The sequence below is a fragment of the Pristiophorus japonicus genome, chromosome 17 (assembly GCF_044704955.1).
Source record: "Pristiophorus japonicus isolate sPriJap1 chromosome 17, sPriJap1.hap1, whole genome shotgun sequence".
Lineage (NCBI taxonomy): Eukaryota > Metazoa > Chordata > Chondrichthyes > Pristiophoridae > Pristiophorus > Pristiophorus japonicus.
Window position 1 is genome coordinate 81,916,241 of NC_091993.1, and position 24,808 is coordinate 81,941,048.

Genomic DNA, 24,808 nt, shown 5'->3' on the forward strand with positions numbered 1-24,808 from the left:
CCTGCGCTTGATTTCTGCGTGCTCTCGGCATTGAGACTCAAGGTGCTCAGCGCCCTCTCGGCTGCACTTAGGGCAGTCTTGGGCCAGGGACTCCCAGGTGTCAGTGGGGATGCCACACTTTATCAGGGAGGCTTTGAGGGTGTCCTTGTAGCATTTCTGCTGCCCACCTTTGGCTTGTTTGCAGTGAAGGAGCTCCGAGTAGAGCGCTTGCTTTGGGAGTCTCGTGTCAGGCATCGGACTATGTGGCCTGCCCAGCGGAGCTGATCAAGTGTGGTCAGTGCTTCAATGATGGGGATGTTAGCCTGAATGAGGATTGATGTTGGTGCGCCTGTCCTCCCAGGGGATTTGTAGGATCATTGGGTCAACCTTAACATATTGGTATTTAACTTGCTTGTAAACAAACTCTGTGTCAAGTATCTGTTTACATTGCTGCAAGCGTGGGATGTACAACCACAGGCAAAGTAGTCGCGTCGCTTTGGTTGAATGTGTTTACGTAGAAAAAGCAGATGTGATCTTTTAAGAGGGGCAGATGCTCTTTGTACAGTTCACACAGTGTTATTAATTATACCATAATTGGAGGGAAATCTCTGAAAGGCTATTATTAATTGAATGGAATATCATAAAAGCTTTACATCTAGGTAGTGGAAACCATTTGTTTTCTCAATTTCGATCGAGTAATGCAGTGTGTTAGGCAGCAAAGATGGTAGTAGATTGCGCAAATTCATCCCAGTTTTTGGAGTAAGGCTCCATCACTTTAAATATAATCTTTTTCCTTCCCTTTGTACCTGGCTGAGTGAGCAGCCTGAACTTGGGCCTTTGCTAATGTTGCTCTGTCACCCGTTACTAGGGGGTTTGTCAGAGCAAAGGTTTCCTGTTCATCATCGTGGGCTGGCTATCAGAAACATACCTGCTATCAGGGCCAGTGAACATACGCTCGAGCTAAGACTCGCCCTATGGGAGTAATCTAAAATGCAGAAGCCGAAGTATCTTGTTTTCATTCATCCTCGGGATGTGGGCCTTGCTGACGAGGTCGGCTGTTATTGCCCATCTGTCGTTGCCCTTGACGAGATGGTAGTGAGCCGCCTTCTTGAACCGCAGCTGTCTGTGTGTTGAAGGTGCTCCCACAGTGTTGTCAGGTCGGGTGTTCCAGGATTTTGACCCAGTGACGATGAAGGAACAGCAGTATATGTCCTGAGATTAAAAAGGTGGGAATAGACCCAAAAACCTAACATCCTCTATATTTCAATGTACCAGGATACAGATTTTAAGTAACATATGGGGCCGAAATTCCCCACTGCCCTAAACGAGGCGCACCTACCGGTTTCGCTGTGTTCTGGCCGGCCCGTGCATTGGGGCAGCCTAACCGTCGACAGTCAGCAGGTCGGGAATTTTTTGGGGGGCGGAAGCGGGGGTGGGGTGGAGTGGCCATCACGAGCGGGGTGGAGGTGAGTGCGGGGCGGAGTATCCCAGGCTGTCGGTCATCAGCGCCGGCGCATTACAATGTCTCTCCCCTTCAGTTAAAGGGGAGGGCCGCTGCGAACTCTGCAGCCACTTTAGTGGCAAACACTGGGCCACCGGGGAGGGTTTTGGCGGGCCAGCGGCCTGGTACCCAAGAGGGGATGCCAGGTTGCCTGCTGATGGCCCGGCTGAACCTGCGGCCATGATTGTTGGACTTACCTGGCAGTCGGCCAATAAAAAAAAATAACATGGCGGCTACAGCAGTGTGCCCTCCCCTTTAAGGGCGGCCCCGGGCCGCCATGCCAAAGAGAGCGTTCTGACAGCAAAAGCTGTCGGGGGCACCGATCGCCGGCGGGGCCGCTCCCGTGGGGCATTACCGGGAAAGTGGCAATTTCCCAAGGAGTAATTTCGCGAGGGGGTTCCCGCCATTGGTAAGGGGTCAGCGCGTGCACACCACGGTGGGGAAACGAGTGGAGCGGTCTGGGGCACCGCTCCAAAACTGAGGAAGGGCAAATTCCAAAATGGTGGCCCCTCTGCGGTGAGTCGGCTTCCAATCCACACCATTCCATGGCCACTGCTTTCAGGCAGCCAGAGGCCTTATAGGAAAGGGGCAATTTCAGCCCCATGATCTTCAGAAATATTAATGTTGTGGAGATCTTTAACTTTCTCAATGAGACTGAAGCTGAGCCTGGTCCCTCCATTCTGTTGTGTCAGAGTTGCTAAAGCATAATTTAGTTGGACTGACAGACATCAGACAGATGCAATGCTGTTTATCGCTGCCTTACAAGCAGCTTCTTTGACTGGGCAGGTAGCAGGTGGGTGTGAAGCACGGCTACAATCTGCTCCGTTACTCCAACATTTAAAACGGTGAAATTTAAACAGAATGCTGGAAACAGGTCAGGCAGCATCTGTAGAGAGAGGCAGGTGTCAGCTTAACGTTTCAGATCCATGGCCTTCCGTCAGGGCCCAGTGGAATGAGTCGGAGCCAGAGACAGTTGCTGAGATATGAGATGCTGTGAAAGCGAGTTTTAGCAAACACACAATGAAACATAAGAACAGAAACTGATGGCAATGAAGGTGAGCAGGGTAAAAGAGACAAACGGAAATCACATCGAAGAGAAGAACAGACCTGGGTGCTGATACACTGTTAACTATGTCTTCTCTCTGTCTTTTGGATGAGACATTAAACTGATGTCTGCCCTCTTAGATGGATGTAAAAAAAATCCCATTGGAACTATTTCGAAGAAGAGCAGGGGAGCTGTCCCTGGTGTCCAGGCCAAAATTTATCCCTCAATCAACATCACTAAAACAGATTATCTGGCCATCATCACATTGCGGCTTGTGGGAGCTTGCTGTTTGTATATTGACTGCATACATTACAACAGTGACTACACTTCAAAAGTAATTTATTGGCTGTAAAGCTATTTGGGACATTCTGAGGTTGTGTAAGATGCCTTATTAATGCAAATCTTTCTTTCTCACAAAGGCTGCCTGAATTGCTGAGTGTTTCCAGCATTTTTCTGTTTGTATTTCAGCTTTCCAGCATTTACAGTATTTTACGTTTTGATCTAAAATAATGATCTGGAGCGGCAGAAATGCCGTGAAAAGCAGCTTTTTAAAATGGCATTTTCAATTGCAGATTGACAAGATCAAAATGCTTTATTAGCAACTGTGCTCTGGGTGTTGATTGAAGAGATAGGAGCAGCTCCCCACTGGCCCATGGGATAACTGTTCCAGCCACTGTAATACGAAGCCATACCACTCAGGATGTTCGATTAGAAATCTGTGTTCAGGATATAATGACAGGCTCGCTTGGGAAAAGGACAGAACAGCCAGGGCTGCTGTTCCTGTGTGTGTGGGGACAGGTATTGGCTGTGTGTGTGTGTGTGTGTGTGTGTGTGTGGACAGGTGTTGGTCGTAATGTGTGTGTGTGTGTGTGTGTGTGGACAGGTATTGCAGGTATTGGCCGTGTGTGTGTGTGTGTGTGTACAGGTATTGGCCGTGTGTATGTGTGTGTGTGGGGACAGGTATTGGCCGTATGTGTGTGTGTGGGGACAGGTATTGGCCGTGTGTGCGTGGACAGGTATTGGCCGTGTGTGTGTGTGTGTGTGGGGACAGGTATTGGCCGTGTGTGTGTGGACAGGTATTGGCCGTGTGTGTGTGGGGACAGGTATTGGCCATGTGTGTGTGTGTGTGTGTGGGGACAGGTATTGGCCGTGTGTGTGTGTGTGTGTGTGTGTGTGGACAGGTTTTGGCCGTGTGTATGTGTGTGTGGGGACAGGTTTTGGCCGTGTGTGTGTGTGTGTGTGTGTGTGTGTGTGTACAGGTTTTGGCCATGTGTGAGTGTGTGTGGGGACAGGTATTGGCCGTGTTTGTGTGTGTGTGGGGACAGGTATTGGCCGTGTGTGTGTGTGTGTGTATGTGTGGACAGGTATTGGTCGTGTGTGTGTATGTGTGTGTGTGTGTGGACAGATATTGGTCGCGCGTGTGTGTGTGTGTGTGTGTGTGGACAGATATTGGTGGAGTGTATGTGTGGACAGGTATTGGTCGTGTGTGTGTATGTGTGTGTGTGTGGACAGATATTGGTCGCGTGTGTGTGTGTGGGGACAGGTATTGGCCGTGTGTGTGTGGGCAGGTATTGGCCGTGTGTGTGTGTGTGGACAGGTATTGGCCGTGTGTGTGTGTATGTGTGGACAGGTATTGGTCGTGTGTGTGTGTGTGGACAGGTATTGGCCGTGTGTGTGTGTGTGTGTGTGTGTGTGTATGTGTGGACAGGTATTGGCCGTGATGCCGCCTATGAATTAAAGTATCAGTGAGCACTCGGAGGTGTTTTCCAGCTGCCTGTTTGGACGGAAATAAATGGAAAAGTGTTTGAGTTGGAACTGTCACTCTCCTGGGTACACAGCTGTGGACCCTCCTGGATTCTGACTGTGCTCACTGATAATGCAAACCGAATATTAGTGCAGCGGAGCCGAGGGAAATCTCTACCTGAGGCTCGAGGCTGAAAACCATCCACATTATTTCTTCCTTGCACCTTAATCACACAATGATTATGATTGTGGCTGTGACTTTTCTCTGAAAAACCATCTTCCAGTTTTTGTTCTCAGTTGGACTACTTTCCTCCTATAGTTAAACACACGAGTGGTGGTTTATGTTTGTGGATGTGAGTGTTCTCCCTCCCCCACCCATCCCCTGCCGCTCCTGTGTCATTTAGCTCAACCTGATTGAGAGGATAGTTAGCCCTCTGTCAGTACTGCTGTATGCCCGCCGCAGGGGCTGTTAGTGTGGCCTCCTTCCTTGATTTCCTCTCTTAACCTTCTCGTGAAGCAGTTGATCTCCATTCTCTGTGCTTCCCCCCCCCCCCCCATCCCAAAGGTTCCGCTGAGTTGTGAAATCTACCATACCTCCCATCCTGTCGCTCTATACCACAAGCACTGGTGCTGTACACATTGCCTTAGAGTGCTTTTAAAAGCTCACAAAATCGATGGTTGGAATTATAATACAACACCATGGACCCTTTGGTTGGGGGAGGGGGGGGGGGGAAGAGTTTTTTTTAAAAGTTAGTGGGGGTGGGGGGGGCGGGCCAGAAGAGGTCCATCAGAGGCCAGGTGTTTGCCCACAGGCAGGGAATGAGGCAAGATGGGAATCTGTGCCGTGTTTCTGTATCTGCTCGAGCCAGGTGTCTGGGCGTAGGCCTGTCTGTCATGTTATCCAGGGAATGGTGTGTGGCCCATGGGAGAACACAACTAATGAAACTGGGAGGGATGTTAATTAAAATGGGATAGTATTGAATTACCAAGCATCAGGCACCAACTGAGTAAGTGTGCAGGGGTGAAAAAACCCTTTGTATCCATTCTTTGCCTTTTTTTTGTTGTTGGGTGGGTTTTAAGATTAAGGCCAAGTGCAGCCATGTGATACGGTTATTGGGAGGTAAGGCGAGATGAGGCAGTGTATCGGACTCACACAGTGCGAGAGAGTGTTGTGGCCAAGTTTGACTCTCGACACGGAGAGTTCCAATTCTAAGCACTTCGGATCACTTTACTGTGTGAAAGGTTCTATATAAATGCAAGTTGTTCGTGTTCTGGACTTGCATTGATGCCATCAGGGAGCTGCTTATCCACCGACTTTTCCTCGAACGGTGTGAACTATGTGGATAAAGTAAAGACGAAAGGGGAAAAAAACACCTTAAAATCTCTCATTTATCTGTGTTGAACTTCATTAGCCAATTATTTGCCATTCTGCAAGTTTATTAATGTCCTCCTGTGTATTGACTATAACTTGTTGTAATGTAGAAAATATGACAGCCAATTTGCACACAAGGTCCCACAAACAGCAATGTGATGATGACCAGATAATTGTTGGTTGTGGGATAAATATTACCAAGGACACCGGGGATAACTCCCCTGCTCTTCTTTGAAATAGTGCCATGGGATCTTTTACATCAACCTGAGAGAGCAGACTGGGCCTCGATTTAACGTCTCATCCGAAAGACGGATGTTTTATTAATAATTAAGATTTGCTTTTATATTTGTGGAGTTGGTTACTTTCCACTTTTCTGCCTTTCATCCTTTCCATGTTGAACAGTAGACCCAGGTTGAGAGTACGGCTAGTCCAGCCTAGAGGCTGATTGGTTCAGTTTGGTCGTCACCCCATAATTATTTGCTGCAAAACCAGTGAATAGAGGTACAGAGTACAAATCGAGGTATTATGATGAACCTGTATAAAACACTGCTTCGGCCTCAATTGGAGTGTTATGTCCAATTCTGGGAACCGCACTTTAGGAAGGCTGCAGAAAAGATTTCCAAAAATAATTCCAGGGATGAGGGACTTCAGTTACATTGATGGACTGGAGAAGCTGGGGTTGTTCTCCTTGGAGCAGAGACGATTGAGAGGAGACTTGATAGAGGTGCTCAAAATCATGAGGGGTCTGGACGGAGTAGATAGAGAGAAACTGTTCCCATTGGCAGTCGGGAGGAAAACCAAATGACACAGATTTAAGGTGATTTGCAAAAGAACCAAAAGCGACATGAGGGAAAACATTTTTATGCAGCGAGTGGTTAGGATCTGGAATGCACTGCCTGAAAGGGTGGTGGAGGCAGACTCAATCACTGCTTTCAAAAGGGAATTGGATAAGTACCTGAAGGAAAATAAAATTCAGGGCTACGGGGAAAGAATTGGGACAAGCTGAAGTGCTCTTGCAGAGAGCTGGCACGGGCTCGACGGGCCGAATGGCCGCCTTCCGTGTTATAACCATCTATGATTCTATGATTCACTGTGCCCACAGTCAGCGAGCAACAAACCAATAGGGTGACCAAAAGTAATGCTATGTTTTAACAAAAATAACACAGCCCCACAAACTAAAACCCAAACTGAGCATAGCATTTCTAAAGCACCCATTTATTAAACATCAACTAGCAGGCAAGCGTCTCATGGGCCATCTCGGGCACTTCAGGAGCTGTGCGATGAGAACAACAACAACTTGCATATATATATATGGCGCCTTCAATGTAGCAGAATGTCCCAAGGCACTTCACAGGAGCCTTATCAAACAAACTTTGTTTGAGCAATGTTAGAGTTCAGTAATAAATGCAGAGACTATATCACAGACTGCAGAATAAAAACATCTTCCAGATCAGAAGTGATGAACTCTTGTATTCCTTTCCCCAACTTCCCACCCCCCCCACACGCCCCCCCCCCAAAAAAAAAACAGCCCAACGGAGATGAAGCTCAGCATCGTATTGTGCTGCAGGCTGCACTGAGCTGGGAGACATCGCCCTGTTATGTGGTGGGTCAGACTCATTATATTCATGTAACTGCAGACTTGATGGCCCACTGCCAGTAGCCTCGAGTTTGGAGTACATTAACTTCCATTTAACAGCTTCTAATCTTTCAATTAAAGTTGACATTGGATTTTATTAATGAAATGTTGCATTCTTTTTTTTAATTTATTTTTTAAAATCCTTTAATTTTTCCCTTCCCTGCAGTCTTTTTTTCCCCTTTAAGTTCTTCATTCTTTGAACCTTTCCCTATTTGTTTAGTTTGATAATACCTTTCTTTATTTTATTATTACTAAGTATTCATTTCCTTTTCTTTCATTTTTTTTTCCATCATTGCACCCTCCTTTCATCTCCATATTCCTCAAAGCGCCGAGGTAGAAACCATTTTGAAGCTGTTGCTATGGATACGCACTTACTGAAGGGAATTATTTTTAGACCCAAAATCGAGCAAATATCAGAAAATGACCCTTATTATTACGCACTTAATAGAAACCGGCCTGAATAGTGAGTCGGCAGAATTGGCACTCTTCTGATCCTGGGTCGTTGGGTTGTTGCCTAGAAACCACAGCAAGACATTAGTAAATTGCTTTGAGTAATACAAGTTGTGCGTGGCAGCTGTAGTCAGCCAGTGGTGTTAACTGCACAATAGCTGTTGGTTATTTTGGTGAGGGAAATTGTTTCAAAAGGGTATTTGGTCCTGACATTATTCTAGAACCCTGCTCTCTGCTCCAATACCCTTGCTGCTTTGTAACCAGTTGTCAGGCACCTGTGAAGACTTGCCCTCCTATTTTTTACTGGCTTCCCTTCGGCATAGTGCCCAGTGCGCCACTTGCCGACTTCCTCCCCCGACGACCCAGCTGAGATCGGGAGTTGATGCCCCACTGCCACGGGAGACAAACTGTACCATCTGTGGTCGGACGCACAAGTGCGCCAACCTGCTTCTGGCATTCGCACATCACTGTGTTTAAAACCGCTTGACATGGTTCTGCTTCAGAGCACGTTCATTCGGGAGATGGAAGTGAGCCCTCTATATCGGCAACTGTGCGGCAAATCAGTGAGAGGAGCCGCTTCTTATTGGGACAGTTTATGTAAACCTAAGTGTAAGTATATGTTGTTGAAGGGGTTAAAGGGGCACTGACTTGATGGTGTTTGGCAAAGCAGCTTTTGTCTGCGGGGAGAAAAGAGGCAGAAGATTTGTGCATCATTTTCATCACATCTCACATATCAGGTGTCAGGATGATGTACAATGCAGCTTACATCAACACATTGGATTTTCATGAATACAGTGCTCCTTTAAGAAGAGATGCTCTCCTCAGGAGCTCACATTTCCAGGATTAGTTCGGAGCCATACCAGTGTACAGAGTATCTAGAGTAGCATACAGCATAAGGAACAAAAGGAAGACTTGGATTTCTACAGTGCATTCCACAACCTCAGGTCGTCCCAAAGCACTTTACAGCCAATGAAGTACTGCGTTAGGGTTTTAGGTTTTAATTTTTACCATGAAGTAATGCAGCAAACTTGGCAAATCTAAGGAATCTTATGTCAGGTACAGACAGTTTGGTTGCTGTAACCCCTCCATCCCCCCCGCAGACCTCGACTTGTCCTCTGAGGGCTGTGGTACTTCAGCAAATGCAATGATGATGCACAGCCCTGGTCCCCAATACATTCAGCTTAGAACTGGTCACACCCAAGTTTGCATCACCCTACTCTGAGCTATTGATCGGAACTGTGCTGTTGGGGGAACTAAGTGGAAGAGTTACCCAGGGCCGCTGTCATGCCAGTGTGGCAAAAGCTGAGATCTGGGACTGGATGACCTAGGAACCAGAGAAAAAGGCAAACAACAAGGTTGTGTCAGAATAGGGCTTGTTTAATAGAAGCCAATTCACTTGCTGTTTGTCTGTGTCTCTTTCAGATATCGATGAGTGCAGCATGAACCATGGTGGCTGCAAGCACGGCTGTGTTAATACTCTGGGAGGCTATCAATGCTCCTGTCCGAATAGCGGCTACAGACTGCACTGGAACAAGAAAGACTGTGTTGGTATGTGAAGTACTCTGATCTCTGGCACCCTCTCGTGGCACTAATGGAAGCAGCAATCCTGTAACATCGCCTTATTTAGAAGCACTTCTTCCTCAAAAGACGTTACAATTATAGGCCATCTTATGTGTCTCAGAAACATCCCCAACGCGTCACATACAATGCATTACTTTGAGGTGTGATTGCTGTTGTTATGCTGATCATTTTAAAAATTAATTTGAACAGGAAGCAGTATATTTTCCTGTTGGAAGACAGAAATGTTTAGTGGGGCTCGAAACCTTGAAACAGCTGAGAGTAAGATTGCAGTGGGACCGCCTGCTCCCTGAGCCAGGGATGACATTTGACACAAGTAGGTCTGGTTGGGATAGGGTAGACAATCATGGTCCAACGAAGGAGGGAAGCTTATCCGCATCCTGCTGTTTGAGGACACCACGCACAGCGGCTGGCGTGTGAAATGTGACGGTCTCATTAAAATCCCGATATGGTCACTTTACTCGGGGCACCAAGCTCATGGTGATACCCGCCCTCCTATATGGCTCAGAGACATGGACTATGTTCAGCAAGCACCTCAAAACACTGGAGTAATACCACCAACGCTGCCTCCACAAGATCCTGCAAATCCATTGGCAGGATAGGCGCACCAACATCAGTGTTCTCGCTCAGGCCAACATCCCCAGCACTGACCACGCTCGATCAGCTCCGCAGGCCCGACACAAGACTCCCAAAGCAAGTGCTCCTCTCGGAACTCCTACACAGCCAACGAGCCCCAGGTGAGCAGCGGAAACGTTTCAAGGACATCCTCAAAGCCTCCCTGAAAAAATGTAACATCCCCACTGACACCTGGGAATCCCTGGCCCAAGACCGCCCAAATTGGAGGAAAAGCATCCAGGAAGGCGCTGAACACCTCAAGTCTCTTCGCCGGGAGCAAGCTGAAGCCAAGCGTCGACAACGGAAGGAGCGTGTGGCAAACAGGGCCCCCCACCCACCCGTTCCTTCAACCACCGTCTGCCCCACCTATGACAGAGGCTGTAGATCCCGCATTGGACTCTTCAGTCACCTGAGAACTCACTTCTAGTGTGGAAGCAAGTCATCCTCGACTCAGGGGGACTGCCTAAGATGATATTAAATGTGTTTCCTGTTGCACAACAACAGTGACAACATGTACTTATATAGTACTTTAATGCAGTAAAATGTCCCAAGGCACTTCACGGGAGCTTTATCAGACAAAGTTTGGCACTGGGCCATGTAAGGAGATATTAGGACAGGCAAAGAGATGGGTTTTAAGGAGCATCTTGCACGAATAGAGAGGCGGAGAGATTTAGGAAACTCAGATAAGTCTCCGGATGTATTAGATTTGCTCCTCACAGCTAGTAGAGTTTGGGGTCCATTCGTATACTTAAGGTCGCTGTCTGTCCAGTTTTGAACCAGACATTTTTCAAATCATTTGTCCAGAGGTATCTAAGATACAAAATGGGCAGCAATAGTTCAATTATTTTATTTGTAAAAGGAGTCCATTTTCCTATTTCCCTCTGTGTCCATTACATGAGGCATTCGTTATTGAGAATATTCAGGTTCAATAGTAAAGCAAATGTCAAAGTTAAAGCCACAGATGTGGTAACAGCCGATAGCCCTGTATGTACGATTTTAATAGCTCTAATCATGTGGCTGGGAAGTTTAAGGAAAATTAATCACAAATGGCGTGCATGCTGCCAATGTGTGGCACTGATTGTTCATGAATTGTGCAGCAATGAAGTGCGGGCACTTCCCACCTAGCTGTTATTTTCCAATCGGAAATGTTCCCGAGAATATTCGATCCCCCAACACTCGTTCCTTTTGGTCTGTTCCCTCTCAGAGAGATTTCACTTTCGAGTGTGTTATTGTTAAAAGGCCTCGCTGTTTATACAACTCAAGGAACCTAGCTGTCAATCACTGTGATGGTGTCAAAGAGCTACCCATGGGGGAGGGAGGACAGAGCTGTTTCCACTGCCTGCGAGATCATTTATTACACAGGTCACCTGCACACGGTCACATTCTGCTTTGTATCAACATTTTCTGCTGTAATTTCAGTCCAGGGTTATTTGAGGTCTTCATGCCCCGCATCTCATTGTACAGTGGCTTGCTAACGTCTGCAAGTTAAGACTTTGACACCTCCTCCCTTGGGGAATTTGGGATGGAGTACCTTTTAGTGCCAAAGCTACCTCCAGTTTGTGTTGTAAATACTCTTGCAGTGTGATATTTATAAAGCCACAACACGCTGAGGCAAAACCCAGCCATTGCCGAGCCTTTCCTTTCAGCAGTCAATGTCAGCACAAGGTCCTGGCCACTTAAGGCTGGCGAGCTCGTCTCCTCTGGCTTTCGTGGAATTTATTTTCCAAGTGTTTCTCGAATCCATTTTCGAAATGCCTTTGTATCCAGTGTGTTCACTAAGGTCTGGAAATTCATTTCAGGAAACTCAGAGCAACGCTTCAAGCAAGCTGCCCATTCATGTAGAATCATAGAACGGCTACAGCACGGAAGAAGGCCATTCGGCCCATTGAGCCCGTGCCGGCATAGAGTTGTCAAAAAAAACTTTATAAATATATTAAAGCAAAAGGGCACTGGCCCTACAGCAAGAGCCCTGCCTCTGCAGCTCTCAGTAAAGTTTAGATTGAACTTTTGAGTTTATTTCTGAAAAATAGAAACCCAGGGATTAGGGCGTGCTAGATTCATTTGCTCTCTGCCCAAAAATTGTGCTGAGCTAAATTTGTTGAACCCATTCATAGAATCATAGAAATTTACAGCACGAAAGGAGGCCATTTCAGCCCATCGTGTCCGCGCCGGCCAACAAAGAGCTATCCAGCCGAATCCCACTTTCCAGCTCTAGGTTACGGCACTTCAAGCGCACATTCAAGTATTTTTTAAATGTGAGAGTTTCTGCCTCTACTACTTTTTTAGGCAGTGAGTTCCAGACCCCCACCACCCTCTGGGTGAAAAGAATTCCCCTCAAATCCTCACTCCAATTACTTTAAATCTATGTCCACTGGTTGTTAACCCCTCTGCTAAGGGAAATACGCTCTTCCTATCCACACTATCTGGGCCCCTCATAATTTTATACATCTCAATAAAGTCTCCCCTCAGCCTCCTCTGCTCCACAGAAAACAAACCCAGCCTATCCAATCTGTCCTCATAGTTAAAATTCTCCAGTCCAGGCAACATCCTTGTACAACTCCTCTGTACCCTCTCTTGTGCAATCACATCCTTCCTGTATTGCGGTGACCAGAACTGCACGCAGTACTCTCGCTGTGGCCTAACTAATGTTTTATACAGTTCAAGCATAATCACCCTGCTCTTGTATTCTATGCCTCGGCTAATAAAGGCAAGTATTCCATATGCCTTCTTAACCACCTTATCTACCTGGCTCCTGCTACCTTCAGGAATCTGTGGACATGCACTCCAAGGCTCCTTTGTTCCTTTGCACTTCTCAGTGTCCTACCATTTCATGTGTATTCCCTTGCCTTGTTAGCTCTCCCCAAATGCATTACCTCACACTTCTCCAGATTGAATTCCATTTGCCGCTGTTCTACCCACCTGACCAGTTGATTGATATCTTCCTACAGTCTACAGCTTTCTTCTTCATTATCAACCAAACAGCCGATTTTTGTATCATCTGCAAACTTCTTAATCATACCCCCTACATTCAAGTCTAAATCATTGATATATACCAATGACCTAGCACTGAGCCCTGCGGAATCCCACTGGAAACAGCCTTCCAGTCACAAAAACACCCATCAACCATTACCCTTTACTTCCTGTCTCTGAGCCAATTTTGGATCCAACTTGCCACTTTGCCTTGGATCCCGTGGGCTTTTACTTTCGTGACCAGTTTTCCATGTGGGACCTTATCAAAAGCCTTGCTAAAATCCATATGCACTACATCAAATGCACTACCCTCATCGACCCTCCTTGTTACCTCCTCAAAAAATTTAATCAAGTTAGTCAGACACGAGCTTTCCTTAACAAATCCATGCTGACTGTCCTTGATTAATCCGTGTCTTTTTAAATAAAGATTTATCCTATCCCTCAGAATTTTTTCCAATAATTTCCCCAGCACCGAGGTTAGGCTGACTGGCCTGTAATTACTCGGTCTATCCCTTTCTCACTTCTTAAACAAAGGTATCACATTAGCAGTCCTCCAGTCCTCTGGTACCATACCTGAAGCCGGAGAGGATTGGAAAATGATGGTCAGAGCCTCTGCTATTTCCTCTTTTGCTTCTCTTAATATTGGATCCGCTCAAATTAGAAATGGGCTCAATTTGCTGCTCTGTTCTGACCCGAACAATGCATTAAAAATCATATTCACATTTCAATGAGGTCATTTAAACCTCACCCGCCCGGCGGGAGACTGACAGGATCGGACCAGCTGCCCGTTTTACACCCCATCCAATTTCACCTTCCATTGACTTCAGTCCTGTCAGTTTAAGTTAAAATTACCCCCTTAGGTTTTCTTTTTAAATCCTCTCCTTTTGTTTCACTCAGCTTTTCAGGATGTGTGAAATCCATTTCTTTTAATTTTCAGAGCCAACAAAGTGCCTGCTGGGTTCCAACCCTCCTCGAGCACAACTTTCCTGCATCAAGAGCGGGAAGAGGGAGACCTGCTCCCTCAGCTGCGCCTCCAAGGCTCACTTCCAGGCAGGTAGGCATCATTGGAAGTCACGAGAAATCCTGTAAACCCACAAGCCTGTTCAGCATCGCAGCATCGGCATGAGGAACATTTGATGTCCTTGCTGGTTGTTGAGGGAAGTAGGGTTGTCAATCTCCAGGACATTGCTGAGAGCAATCCATGAGAAAAACCATAGAGGCGTTAACAAATTCTGTTTTAAAAAAAAACAATGTCCTTGAACGCTTTTGTTTATTAAAAGAAATTGGACATTGGGAAAACAGGCTGTTTGAGTGACCGTCAAGAATCATCCAATCAGGTAATGAAGAGTCTAGTTGCTTTCCGATTGGCGCGGGAAGGCGGGGCACTGTGAGAATGGACTCGTTGGGCGACCAATAGCAGGAGTGTGGGGGCGGGTGGTTGGAGACAGGAGGTCATGTGTTGACACGGCAAGAATATGTCCAACTAGAGTTGCAGCCCTACAGGGAGGAGGGGTTCCATCTTGGGATTTATTTCAATAAAGTTATGTTGATATTTTGTAACCTAAGTTCAAATTTTTCAGAACAAGCACTTTTTAACAAACCCGTTTACCAGTGAACATTTGTTTTTTTATCTGTTTGTGGAATAAAGATTTGTCAAAAAAGCTGTTTCAGTATCAAATTTTGAATGTTTTAATTTCTGTGTATTAACGACATCGTAAATACAGCCAGCAAATTTTCTCTGTTCCCTGTGTTAGCGACATCCTGAACCCACATTGAGATTCCCTCTGGTCACTGGGTGTGTTAGTGGGAACCTGTTCAACCTTCGCCAGCTCCAGGCCAGGTCCAAGACCACCCCAACCTCTGTTGTCGAGCTACAGTAAGCGTCTGTGCACACACAAAGGCTGAACTCCAGGACATAGTCGACATATTTACTGAGGCATACGAAAGCATGGGCCTTAAGCTAAACATCAGTAAGACAAAGGTCCTCCACCAGCCTGTCCTCACCGCACAGCACTGCCCCCCCAGGCATCAGGCATCAAGATCCACGGCGCGGCCCTGGACAACGTGGACCACTTCCCTTATCTCGGGAGCCACCTATCAACAAGAGCAGACATTGACGACGAGATCCAACACCGCCTCCAGTGTGCCAGGGCAGCCTTCGGCCACCTGAAGAAAAGAGTATTTGAAGACCTGACCCTCAAAACTGTCACCAAGCTCATGGTCTACAGGGCTCTAGTAATACCCACCCTCCTGTATAGCTCCGAGACATGGACCATGTACAGTAGACACATCAAGTCGCTGGAGAAATACCACCAGCAATGTCTCTGCAAGATCCTGCAAATCCCCTAGGAGGACAGACACACCAACGTTAGCGTTCTCATCCAGGCCAACATCCCCAGCATTGAAGCATTGACCACACTTGATCAGCTCCGCTGGGCAGGCCACATAGGTCGCATGCCAGACACGAGACTCCCAAAGCAAACGCTCTACTCGGAACTCGTCTTCGGCAAACAAGCCAAAGGCGGGCAGAGGAAACGTTACAAGGACACCCTCAAAGCCTCCCTGATAAAGTGCGACATCCCCACTGACACCTAGGAGTCCCTGGCCAAAGACTGCCCTCAGTGGAGGAAGTGCATCCGGGAGGGCGCTGAGCACCTCGAGTCTCGTCGCCGAGAGCATGCAGAAATCCAGCGCAGGCAGCGGAAGGAGCGTGCGGCAAACCAGACTCCCCGCCAAGCCTTTCCTTCAACCACTGTCTGTCCCACCTGTGACAGAGACTCTGGTTCTCATATTTGACTGTACAGCCACCTAAGAACTCATGCTAAGAGTGGAAGCAAGTCTTCCTCGATTATGAGGGACTGCCTATGATGATGATAGTGACATTGTAAACACAGCGCAAAGATTCCCTCTGGTCTCTGTGTGTGTTAGAGACACTGTAAAACACAGCAGGAAGAATCCTTCTGGTCACTTTTTCTAGAAAAAGAATAAATATGCTTTTTCAGAACATTTCTACAACTTTGCTAAAAATAGTGACGGTAAGAAATCTTCCTGCTGTGTTTACAATATTGCTAACATAAAACAGTCGGAGGCAATTTCCTCCCTTGCCCTGTCATGAACCCCAAATCCTATCGTTCAGTATCTGTTGATTAATTTAGCAAACATTTTCTATGAATTGTTTGGTAACCAATAAGTGGAGCAAGAGAAACTGATTGGATGTTGCAGATTCCCTCAAGTAAACAAGAAGTTTAGTGGGGAATGGAGGGGCGGGGGAATTGCTTAGCGTCCTGTTTGGGGGCAGTAACAGCCACGGGGCAGGAATTCCTGCACCAGGCACGATAGTCCCACCCCATTCGCGATATTGGGGTTACTGCCCCCCCAGAGCAAGTGGAGCACAAAATAACAGGTTCCACTTGCTCTGTGGGGCCCGAGCGGGTGGAAGCAAAAAGAGAGGGGTGCTAACAGGAGGCACAAACGACCCGAATTTCTCCCCTTCTTTCAAATGGACTTTGCTTAGTTGGGGGTAGAGTGGGGATATGGTGGCGTTAGTGTGAAGATAAGTTTGTTCACTTTAGTTGAGGCAGTGGTCGGGGTCCTATATTCACATTAGCACCTTTGGTTGCAGAGGGAGTAAAATCAGCCGGACTTCCCACTCCGGAATGCCATCCAGTGACTCCTGCTGGAATGTGCATGCGAGCGGACTCTGTGAGACTCCAATTATTTCACATTAATGAGACTGGAGGCGATGCGAGTGTCAGTTTTTGTTGTGATGTGGAGTCAGGTATTAAAACAAACAAATTGGTTGAAATCAAGTTTACTATCCCCTCTCCTCTGATCTGTAAGAAAATCCGTCTAAACATTGTAAGAATGATTTAACCCTGTAACTAGTCAGGAAGAGGGTTTTCAGGGTTCAGCTTCGGAATGAGGATCACAACTACTGCACAACGATTACTCTCGGGCTCAGGTTGCACTGCCAACCTGTGAAACTGAGCTGCACATGCCAAGGGTTTGATTCCCAACCTGGACTGAGTTACTTGATTTCAGCTGGGCAGCTTCTGGGTCAGGGCAGTTGTCCTCAGAGTCCGCATGGGGCGAGGGGGAGTGGGCGGAAAGTCAGCTGGGGTTCCGCACCCGATCATCGCGATCAGGTCAGGGGTGGGCTTGGCTGCTGATGCCTATCAAGGTCGAAACTCGCTGTTTAACTTTGCACATGATCGCCTGGGTGTGGTACCCGAGGTTATTCAGTGTCGGGGAACCCTGCCATCAGCATCAGTCACCGCCTTTAGGAGGGAAGGAGAGATCAGTGGAGGGTGAGAATAATAACTATTGCTCAGAGTAGTATCCTGCGCATTTTACCACCCCAATGGTTCCAGCAGTGATTCGGTATCAATAAACACGCATCCATTCCTCTGTCTCTTAATACTGTTCTCATTTCTGCCAGGTTCTGATAACAGTTATACTGTGAGCTGTGGGGCTCCTATACGCAGGGCTGGTGCCCAGCAGCGACTGAACACCAGCATCACAGGCTGTGTAGGTAAGCCCCTGACAAAATGCTGCCCTGCTGTTGTAAGTATTGCTGAAATCTGTCGTGGTTTTAAGGCGTTTCGGTCAGAGCTACAACGTTTAGAGTCAATCTCTTTCTTTGCCCGATTCCAATTGTGAAGCTACGGTGCAGCACTCGCTGACCCACAGCACTCCATGGGGGAGATTTTCTCCATCAGCATTCCTGGCACAGAGCTGTGCAAAACAGGAGCGCATCTTGGGAATGTGCTCACAGAGGTCAGCACAAGGTTGTGCAGCACTCACTGACCCAGTAAGCACTCCCAGCATGCAAAGCTGTGCGCCGGGAGTGCCAATTCATAATAGCCCCCCCTATATCTGCGCCCTGCCTTGTGTCCCTAATATGAAGTGTACACAGTGAACCGTGCAGTCACAATAACGGAATGAAAGGCCATTCACTTTTTCTTTTAAATGCTGCTTTAAGATCTCTTTAAATGCTCTTGTTTCCTTTTAGAGACTTTAGCTCCCCCGGTCAAACAAAGAGCTTCCTTCAAGATTAAAGATGCCAAGTGTCACCTCCATCCTCGCATTAAGGGAAAGCAGGACAGTGGGCGGCCAATTATCACAGGTACAAAACAGTGGTCACCAGCCTCTAGCTTGGCTTTATAGTTTTTCCAATTTATTCTCCTTTTTCTTTAGGCCTTCAGCCCCTGCTTCAGTTAGAATGTTGTTATAGCTTTTAGTAATTGCTCTGCATCCCTGCTCTGGGTCTCCTTGTACTCAGTGGTGTAATTGGTCAGGGTCTACTTGTGTTTGTGTCAAAGGCCTTTGTAAGGTCGTGTATAAGGGCTGGCGCTGTTCCCTGCATTTTTCCTGCAGCAGTCCTGCATTTTTCCTCACATTCAACAAGCATCCCGCTGGAGTGGAACTAAGCTACAGAACCAGTGGGAACCTGTTCAACCTTCGCCAGCTCCAGGCTAGATCCAAGACCACCCCAACCTCTGTCATCGAGCTACAGTATGCGGACGACGCCTGCGTCTGCATACACACAGAGGCTGAACTCCAGGACATAGTCTACATATTTACTGAAGCATACGAAAGCATGGGCCTTATGCTAAACATCAGTAAGACAAAGGTCCTCCACCAGCCTGTCCTCACCACACAGCACTGCCCCCTAGTCATCAAGATCCACGGCACGGCCCTGGACAACGTGGACCACTTTCCTTATCGCGAGAGCCTCCTATCAACAAGAACAGGCATTGACGACGAGATCCAACACCACCTCCAGTGCACCAGTGCAGCCTTCGGCCACCTGAGGAAAAGAGTGTTCGAAGACCAGGCCCTCAAAACTGTCACCAAGCTCATGGTCTACAGGGCTGTAGTAATACCCGCCCTCCTGTATGGCTCAGAAACATGGGCCATGTACAGCAGACACCTCAAGTCGCTGGAGAAATACCACCAACGATGTCTCTGTAAGATCCTACAAATCTCCTGGGAGGACAGACGAACCAAAGTTAGCGTCCTCAACCAGGCCAACACCCACAGCATTGAAGCACTGATTACACTTGATCATCTCTGCTGGGCAGGCCACATAGTTCGCATGCCAGACACGAGACTCCCAAAGCAAGCGCTCTACTCGGAACTCCTTCACGGCAAACGAGCCAAAGGTGGGCAGCGGAAACATTACATGGACACCCTCAAAGCCTCCCTGATAAAGTGCAACATCCCCACTGACACCTGGGAGTCCCTGGCCAAAGACCGCCCTAAGTGGAGGAAGTGCATCCGGGAGAGCACTGGGCACCTCAAGTCTCATCGTCGAGAGCATGCAGAAACCAAGTGCAGGCAGAGGAAAGAGCGTGCGGCAAACCAGTCCCACCCACCCCTTCCCTCAACGACTATCTGTCCCACCTGTGACAGGGACTGTGGTTCTCATATTGGACTGTTCAGCCACCTAAGAACTCATGTTAAGAGTGGAAGCAAGTCTTCCTCGATTCCAAGGGACTGCCTATGGTGACTTGTGCTTGGTGCAGTCCCAGCATCGAGTGGTGTAATTGGTCGAGGTCAGCTGTGGCTCAGTGGGTAGCACACTCGCCTCCGAGTCAGAAGGTTGTGGGTTTAAGTCCCACTTCAGTGACTTGAGCACATAAATCTAGGCTGACAGTGCAGTGTTGAGGGAGTGCTGCACTGTCGGAGGTGCCCTCTTTCGGATGAGACTTTAAACCGAGGCCCAGTCTGCCCTCAGGTGGATGTAAAAGATCCCATGGCACGATCCCTGGTGTCCTGGCCAATATTTATCCCTCAATCAACATAACAAAAAACAGGTTGTCTGGTCATTATCACATTGCTGTTTGTGGGAGCTTGCTGTGCACAAATTGGCTGCCACATTTCCTACATTACACAGTGACTATGCTCCAAAAGTACTTCATTGGCTGTGGAGCACATTGAGGTGTCTGGTGGTCATGAAAGGCGCTATATGAATGCCTTTCTTTCTCCTTGTGCTCGGTACAATCCCAGCCTCAGATGTTGTAATGAACCACTGAACCACTGAGTTGCCGATTTTCTGTACTGTTGACAATTTTGTTCCCACCAACATCTCATGTATAAAGTTATCCCTTCTGTATCTGTGTCAGAGCCAAAAGTCTTGGAGTGGTGTATTATTGAACCATTATTGAAAGTTTGAAAAACTGAATTTTTGGGGGTAAATTATTAATTTAAATTCTAAGTCTTCATGTGGTAGTAATAAGGGTCACAGAGGTATGCAGTACTGGTACTTTATTAAATTAAGACAGCTAAGTGAAGAGTCAAGGTCGAAACGAGTAGAAGAGAAGGCGAGAAAATCGAAGTGTAGTGCTGGCAGACTTGGGTTTGAAAAGCCCAGAGATCATAGAAGAAAAGAAAGAGTGAGGGAGGTAAGAGAGTTCAACAGTTTGAGACCCTAAGATGGAATGAGTTAAAGTGGGAAATGAAATAAAGAAAGACTTGCATTTATATAGCACCTTCATGACCACCGGATGTCCCAAAGTGCTTTACAGTTAATTAAGTACTTTTGGAGTGTAGTCACTGTTGTAATGTAGGAAACGCGGCAGCCATTTGTGCACAGCAAGCTCCCACAAACAGCAATAAGATAATGACCAGATAATCTTTTTTCATGATGTTGGTTGAGGGATAAATATTGTCCAGGACACCGGGGAGAACCAGAGAGAATAATTTTCTTTTTGTTGTTGAGGTGTCTACAGTGGCTGCTGACATCACTCACTGTGCTTGCTTTGTTCCATTGCCTTGTTATGAAGGAGGCGCTTTCCCTTGTACAGACAACTGCCAAGTTACCTTTGTGAACCTAAAATGCGATTCTTCCAAGAAAGCAAAAGGCCGACGGACCCGCAACCCCCCGGGCAAAGAGGTGACCCGCATAACACTGGACTTTGAAGCGGAGATAAGAAAAGAAGATATAACAGGTGAATGAAGATTTTGTTTTTGTTTTTGCAATTTAAAATAAAAAGCAGGGGGACTCCCGCTGAAGAGAGCTTATCCGGTGAATAGCTGAGATGTACGATTGAGGGAGGTCACAGGTTGGATTCTGTTCGGTGTTGGGCTAGCCAGCCTCAGCCAGGGTGGCAGCAAGCCTGGTACCATTGGCCTCTGGGTTAGGGAGGAGAAAGTCAGCTAGGATTCCCCTGTCCTCTGCTGAAAGTGGGCAGGGTCAATGAGGCCGGGTTGGGCTCGGCATTCATCGCTCCGGCAATCGAGCAGCCTGACAGCTCTCACCGTCCAGGCTCACTGCTAAACACTGGCCACCTGAGCACGATCCTGCGGGCTGCCTGAATCCCGTGGATCTAGAGAATCCCACTAGGATTCAGGAGGAGAGATCACTGGCAACAACAAAAAAGATTGTTCACGTCCTGTGCAACATAAATTTCACAGGTGGCCTAGAAACATAGAAACATAGAAAATAGGTGCAGGAGTAGGCCCTTCGAGCCTGCACCACCATTCAATAAGATCATGGCTGATCATTCCTTCAGTACCCCTTTCCTGCTTTCTCTCCATACCCCTTGATCCCCTTAACCGTAAGGGCCACATCTAACTCCCTCTTGAATATATCCAATGAACTGGTATCAACAACTCTCTGTGGCAGGGAATTCCACAGGTTAACAACTCTCTGAGTGAAGAAGTTTCTCCTCATCTCAGTCCTAAATGGCCTACCCCTTATCCTAAGACTATGTCCCCTGGTTCTGGACTTTCCCAACATCGAGAACATTCTTCCCGCATCTAACCTGTCCAGTCCCGTCAAAATTATGTTTCTATGAGATCCCCTCTCATCCTTCTAAACACCATGAATAAAGGCCCAGTTGATCCAATCTCTCCTCATATGACAGCCCAGCCATCGCTGGAATCAGTATGGTGAACCTTCGCTGCACTCCCTCAATAGCAAGAACGTCCTTCCTCAGACTAGAAGACCAAAACTGAACACAATATTCCAGGTGAGGCCTCACTAAGGCCCTGTACAACTGCAGTAAGACCTCCCTGCTCCTATATTCAAATCCCCTAGCTATGAAGGCCAACATACCATTTGCCTTCTTTACCGCCTGCTGTACCTGCGTGCCCACTTTCAGTGACTGATGAACAATGATACCCAGGTCTCGTTGCACCTCCCCTTTTTCTAGTCTGCCGCCATTCAGATAATATTCTGCCTTCGTGTTTTTGCCCCCAAAATGGATAACCTCACATTTATCCACATTATACTGCATCTGCCATGTATTTGCCCACTCACCTAATCTGTCCAAGTCACCCTACAGTCTCTTAGCGTCCTCCTCACAGATCACACCGCCACCCAGTTTAGTGTCATCCGCAAACTTGGAGATATTACACTCTATTCCTAGGGTTTTATCTTTCGCAGAAAAAGCTGGAAACATACAGGTGATCGGTGTAATGTGTGCACCTCACGGGTTTGTAAAGCTGTTGAGTTGGGAGTGGCTAAGCCAATCACGTGATGTTCACAAGACTCAATAAAACCCCAGCCAGTTGGGTTTGGGGGATCCATGAGTAGGCTGGTGGATGTACTGGTAATGTGTAGTGTGATTGTTAAACCTTTTACTAAGTTCATAATAGTAATGTGTTGCTATGAATTCTAGAGTACTGCGTGCAATTTTGGTCTCCATATTTAAGAAAGGATATACTTGCATTGGAAGCTGTTCAGAGAAGGTTCACTAGGTTGATTCTGGAGATGAGTAGGTTGGGCCTATACTCATTGAAATTCAGAAGAATGAGAGGTGATCTTATCATAACATATAAAATAATGAGGGGGCTGGACAAGGTGGATGCAGAGAGGATATTTCCACTCATAGGGGAAACTAAAACTAGGGGACTAAAGGCCCGAAATTGATGAAGGCCAAGGCCTGCCCAAGTGCCACCCAAAGTACCGCCAATGGCCGCCAAGAGACCGGTCGGTACTTTGCCAGGAAGATTCCTCTAAAAGAGGTGGCGCTACTGACCGGCGGCAAAATAACAGCTTATGCCGTCAATCTGGAGGGAAGCGGGCGGGAGCCCTCAATCTCGGCAGCAAAGGCTTTTGCTGCCCAAGTGCCGCCGAGGATGGAGTTGAGCGCAGGAAGGGTGGAAGAGCTGAAAATAAAAAGCATTACAAAAGAAAAAACAACGCAACAACTTTAGGGGGCCCCATCCAGGTAAGTCGCTGTGAAAATAACATTTTAAAGATGTTCACTAACCTTTTTTTATGGTCTTCATACCTACCGTCGGGGTAAGAACAGCCTCCATGCAGCGGTCCTTCCCCCTGCTGGCACCGACTCCCACCTGCACCAACTGGCATCTCGGCGTGCGGGAGGCCACTTACACTACTTGGCTACCAGAGGACGTCAGCGGGCGGTTCCCGGCGGTGCTCCCCTACCGCCCACTCCAGCCCAAGTGGAAACTGGGAGAGAGGGGAAACCAGAGGCAAAACTCAGCGGCAGTGGGCGGTAAGGCCACCAATATCAGGCCCATAGTCTCAGAATAAAGGGCCGCCCATTCAAAACTGAGATGAGGCGGAATTTCTTCTCTGAGAGTTGCAAATCTATGGCATTCTCTGCCCCAGAGAGCTGTGGAGGCTGGGTCATTGAATATATTTAAGGCGGAGATAGACAGATTTTTGAGTGACAAGGGAGTAAAGGGTGATGGGGAGCGGGCAGGGAAGTGGAGTTGAGTCCATGATCAGATCAGCCATGATCTTATTAATTAGCGGAACAAGCTCAAGGGACCAAATGGCCTAATCCTGCTCCTAATTCTTATGTTCTTAAGCAAAGAACCCATGAAGCAAATACATTACAGTCGGTGAGCGTCTGTGGAAAGAACAGTCGATGTTTCAAACTCTGATGAAGGGAGTGAGCCCAAAATGTCGACTGCCTATTCTCCACACAAGTGCTAATTGATCTGCTGTGTTTCCTGATCTTTCTATTTTTATTTCAGATTTCCAGTATTTAGCTTTTTATTTCCTGGCCTATACACAATGTGAAGCATGAGTCTGGTTTGCTGAGTTAATGGTCCAGAAATCCAAATAGTATATGGTTTCCTCCACTCCCTTGTGTAGCAAAGCTGCTTTGTAGATTATAAAACAGTTTCAAGATCAGAAATACAGTTGAGGAGGAATTCACATCCCAGGATAGTTCGCATCAGCTGGAATATTTTTGACATGTATTTGACATGACATATAACTGTTGTTGTGTAGGAAAACACGGCAGCAAGACAAATCCCACAGGCCACAAATGAGAGGAATGACCAGCTAATCTGCTTTTTGGCAACGCTGGTTGAAGGTGGAACGTCGGCCACGACACAGAGCACTCTGTGCTCTTTGAATAGAGTTTTATATTATGTCTACTTGAATAGGTAGACAGGGTCACAGCTTAACGCCTCATCGAAAAGATGGCATCTCTGACAGTGTAACACTCCCTCAATTATGCACTGAAGTATAAACTTATGAATTATATGCTCAAAGCTGGCAATGGGACTTGAGCCCACAACCTTCTGACTCAACGGCAAGAATCGAGGCAAACTTGCAACTAATGCCATTTATACTTGTGCACTACATTCTCTTTAATGGAGACAACGTGCTTCATAATAGACTACCAACACTAAAGATTCTGGGTATGAGTAAACCCTCAAGGACTCAGCCTAGTTAAATAATACGGTTGTGGCCAACCTGACCATAGCTTGTGCAAATCAAATTATTGCTGGATTTTACTATCAAAATCTGTTCTTGTGTGTATCGAGCATATACAGTGATATTGTAATTCCTTTAGCCTACTCAAATTTATATATAGGACTGAAGTTAATGTCCTGTGGATAGTTTTTTTTTAACTTATTGGTTCACGGGATGTGGGCATCGCCAGCAAGTCCAGCATTTGTTGCCTATCCCTAATTGCCCTCGAGAAG

At 47.1% G+C, this 24,808-nt stretch overlaps 1 protein-coding gene across 1 annotated transcript in view; it reads left to right on the forward strand.

The window, feature by feature from the left end:
* The window catches only part of LOC139227823 (signal peptide, CUB and EGF-like domain-containing protein 3), a 454,761-nt gene that overhangs the window by 410,852 nt on the left and 19,101 nt on the right, over positions 1–24,808 (forward strand). Inside the window, exons 10-14 of the mRNA XM_070858892.1 lie at positions 9,149–9,274; positions 13,827–13,943; positions 17,328–17,420; positions 17,901–18,014; positions 20,677–20,841. Of these exons, the coding sequence (XP_070714993.1) occupies positions 9,149–9,274; positions 13,827–13,943; positions 17,328–17,420; positions 17,901–18,014; positions 20,677–20,841 (615 nt within the window). The remainder of the gene's footprint in view (positions 1–9,148; positions 9,275–13,826; positions 13,944–17,327; positions 17,421–17,900; positions 18,015–20,676; positions 20,842–24,808) is intronic.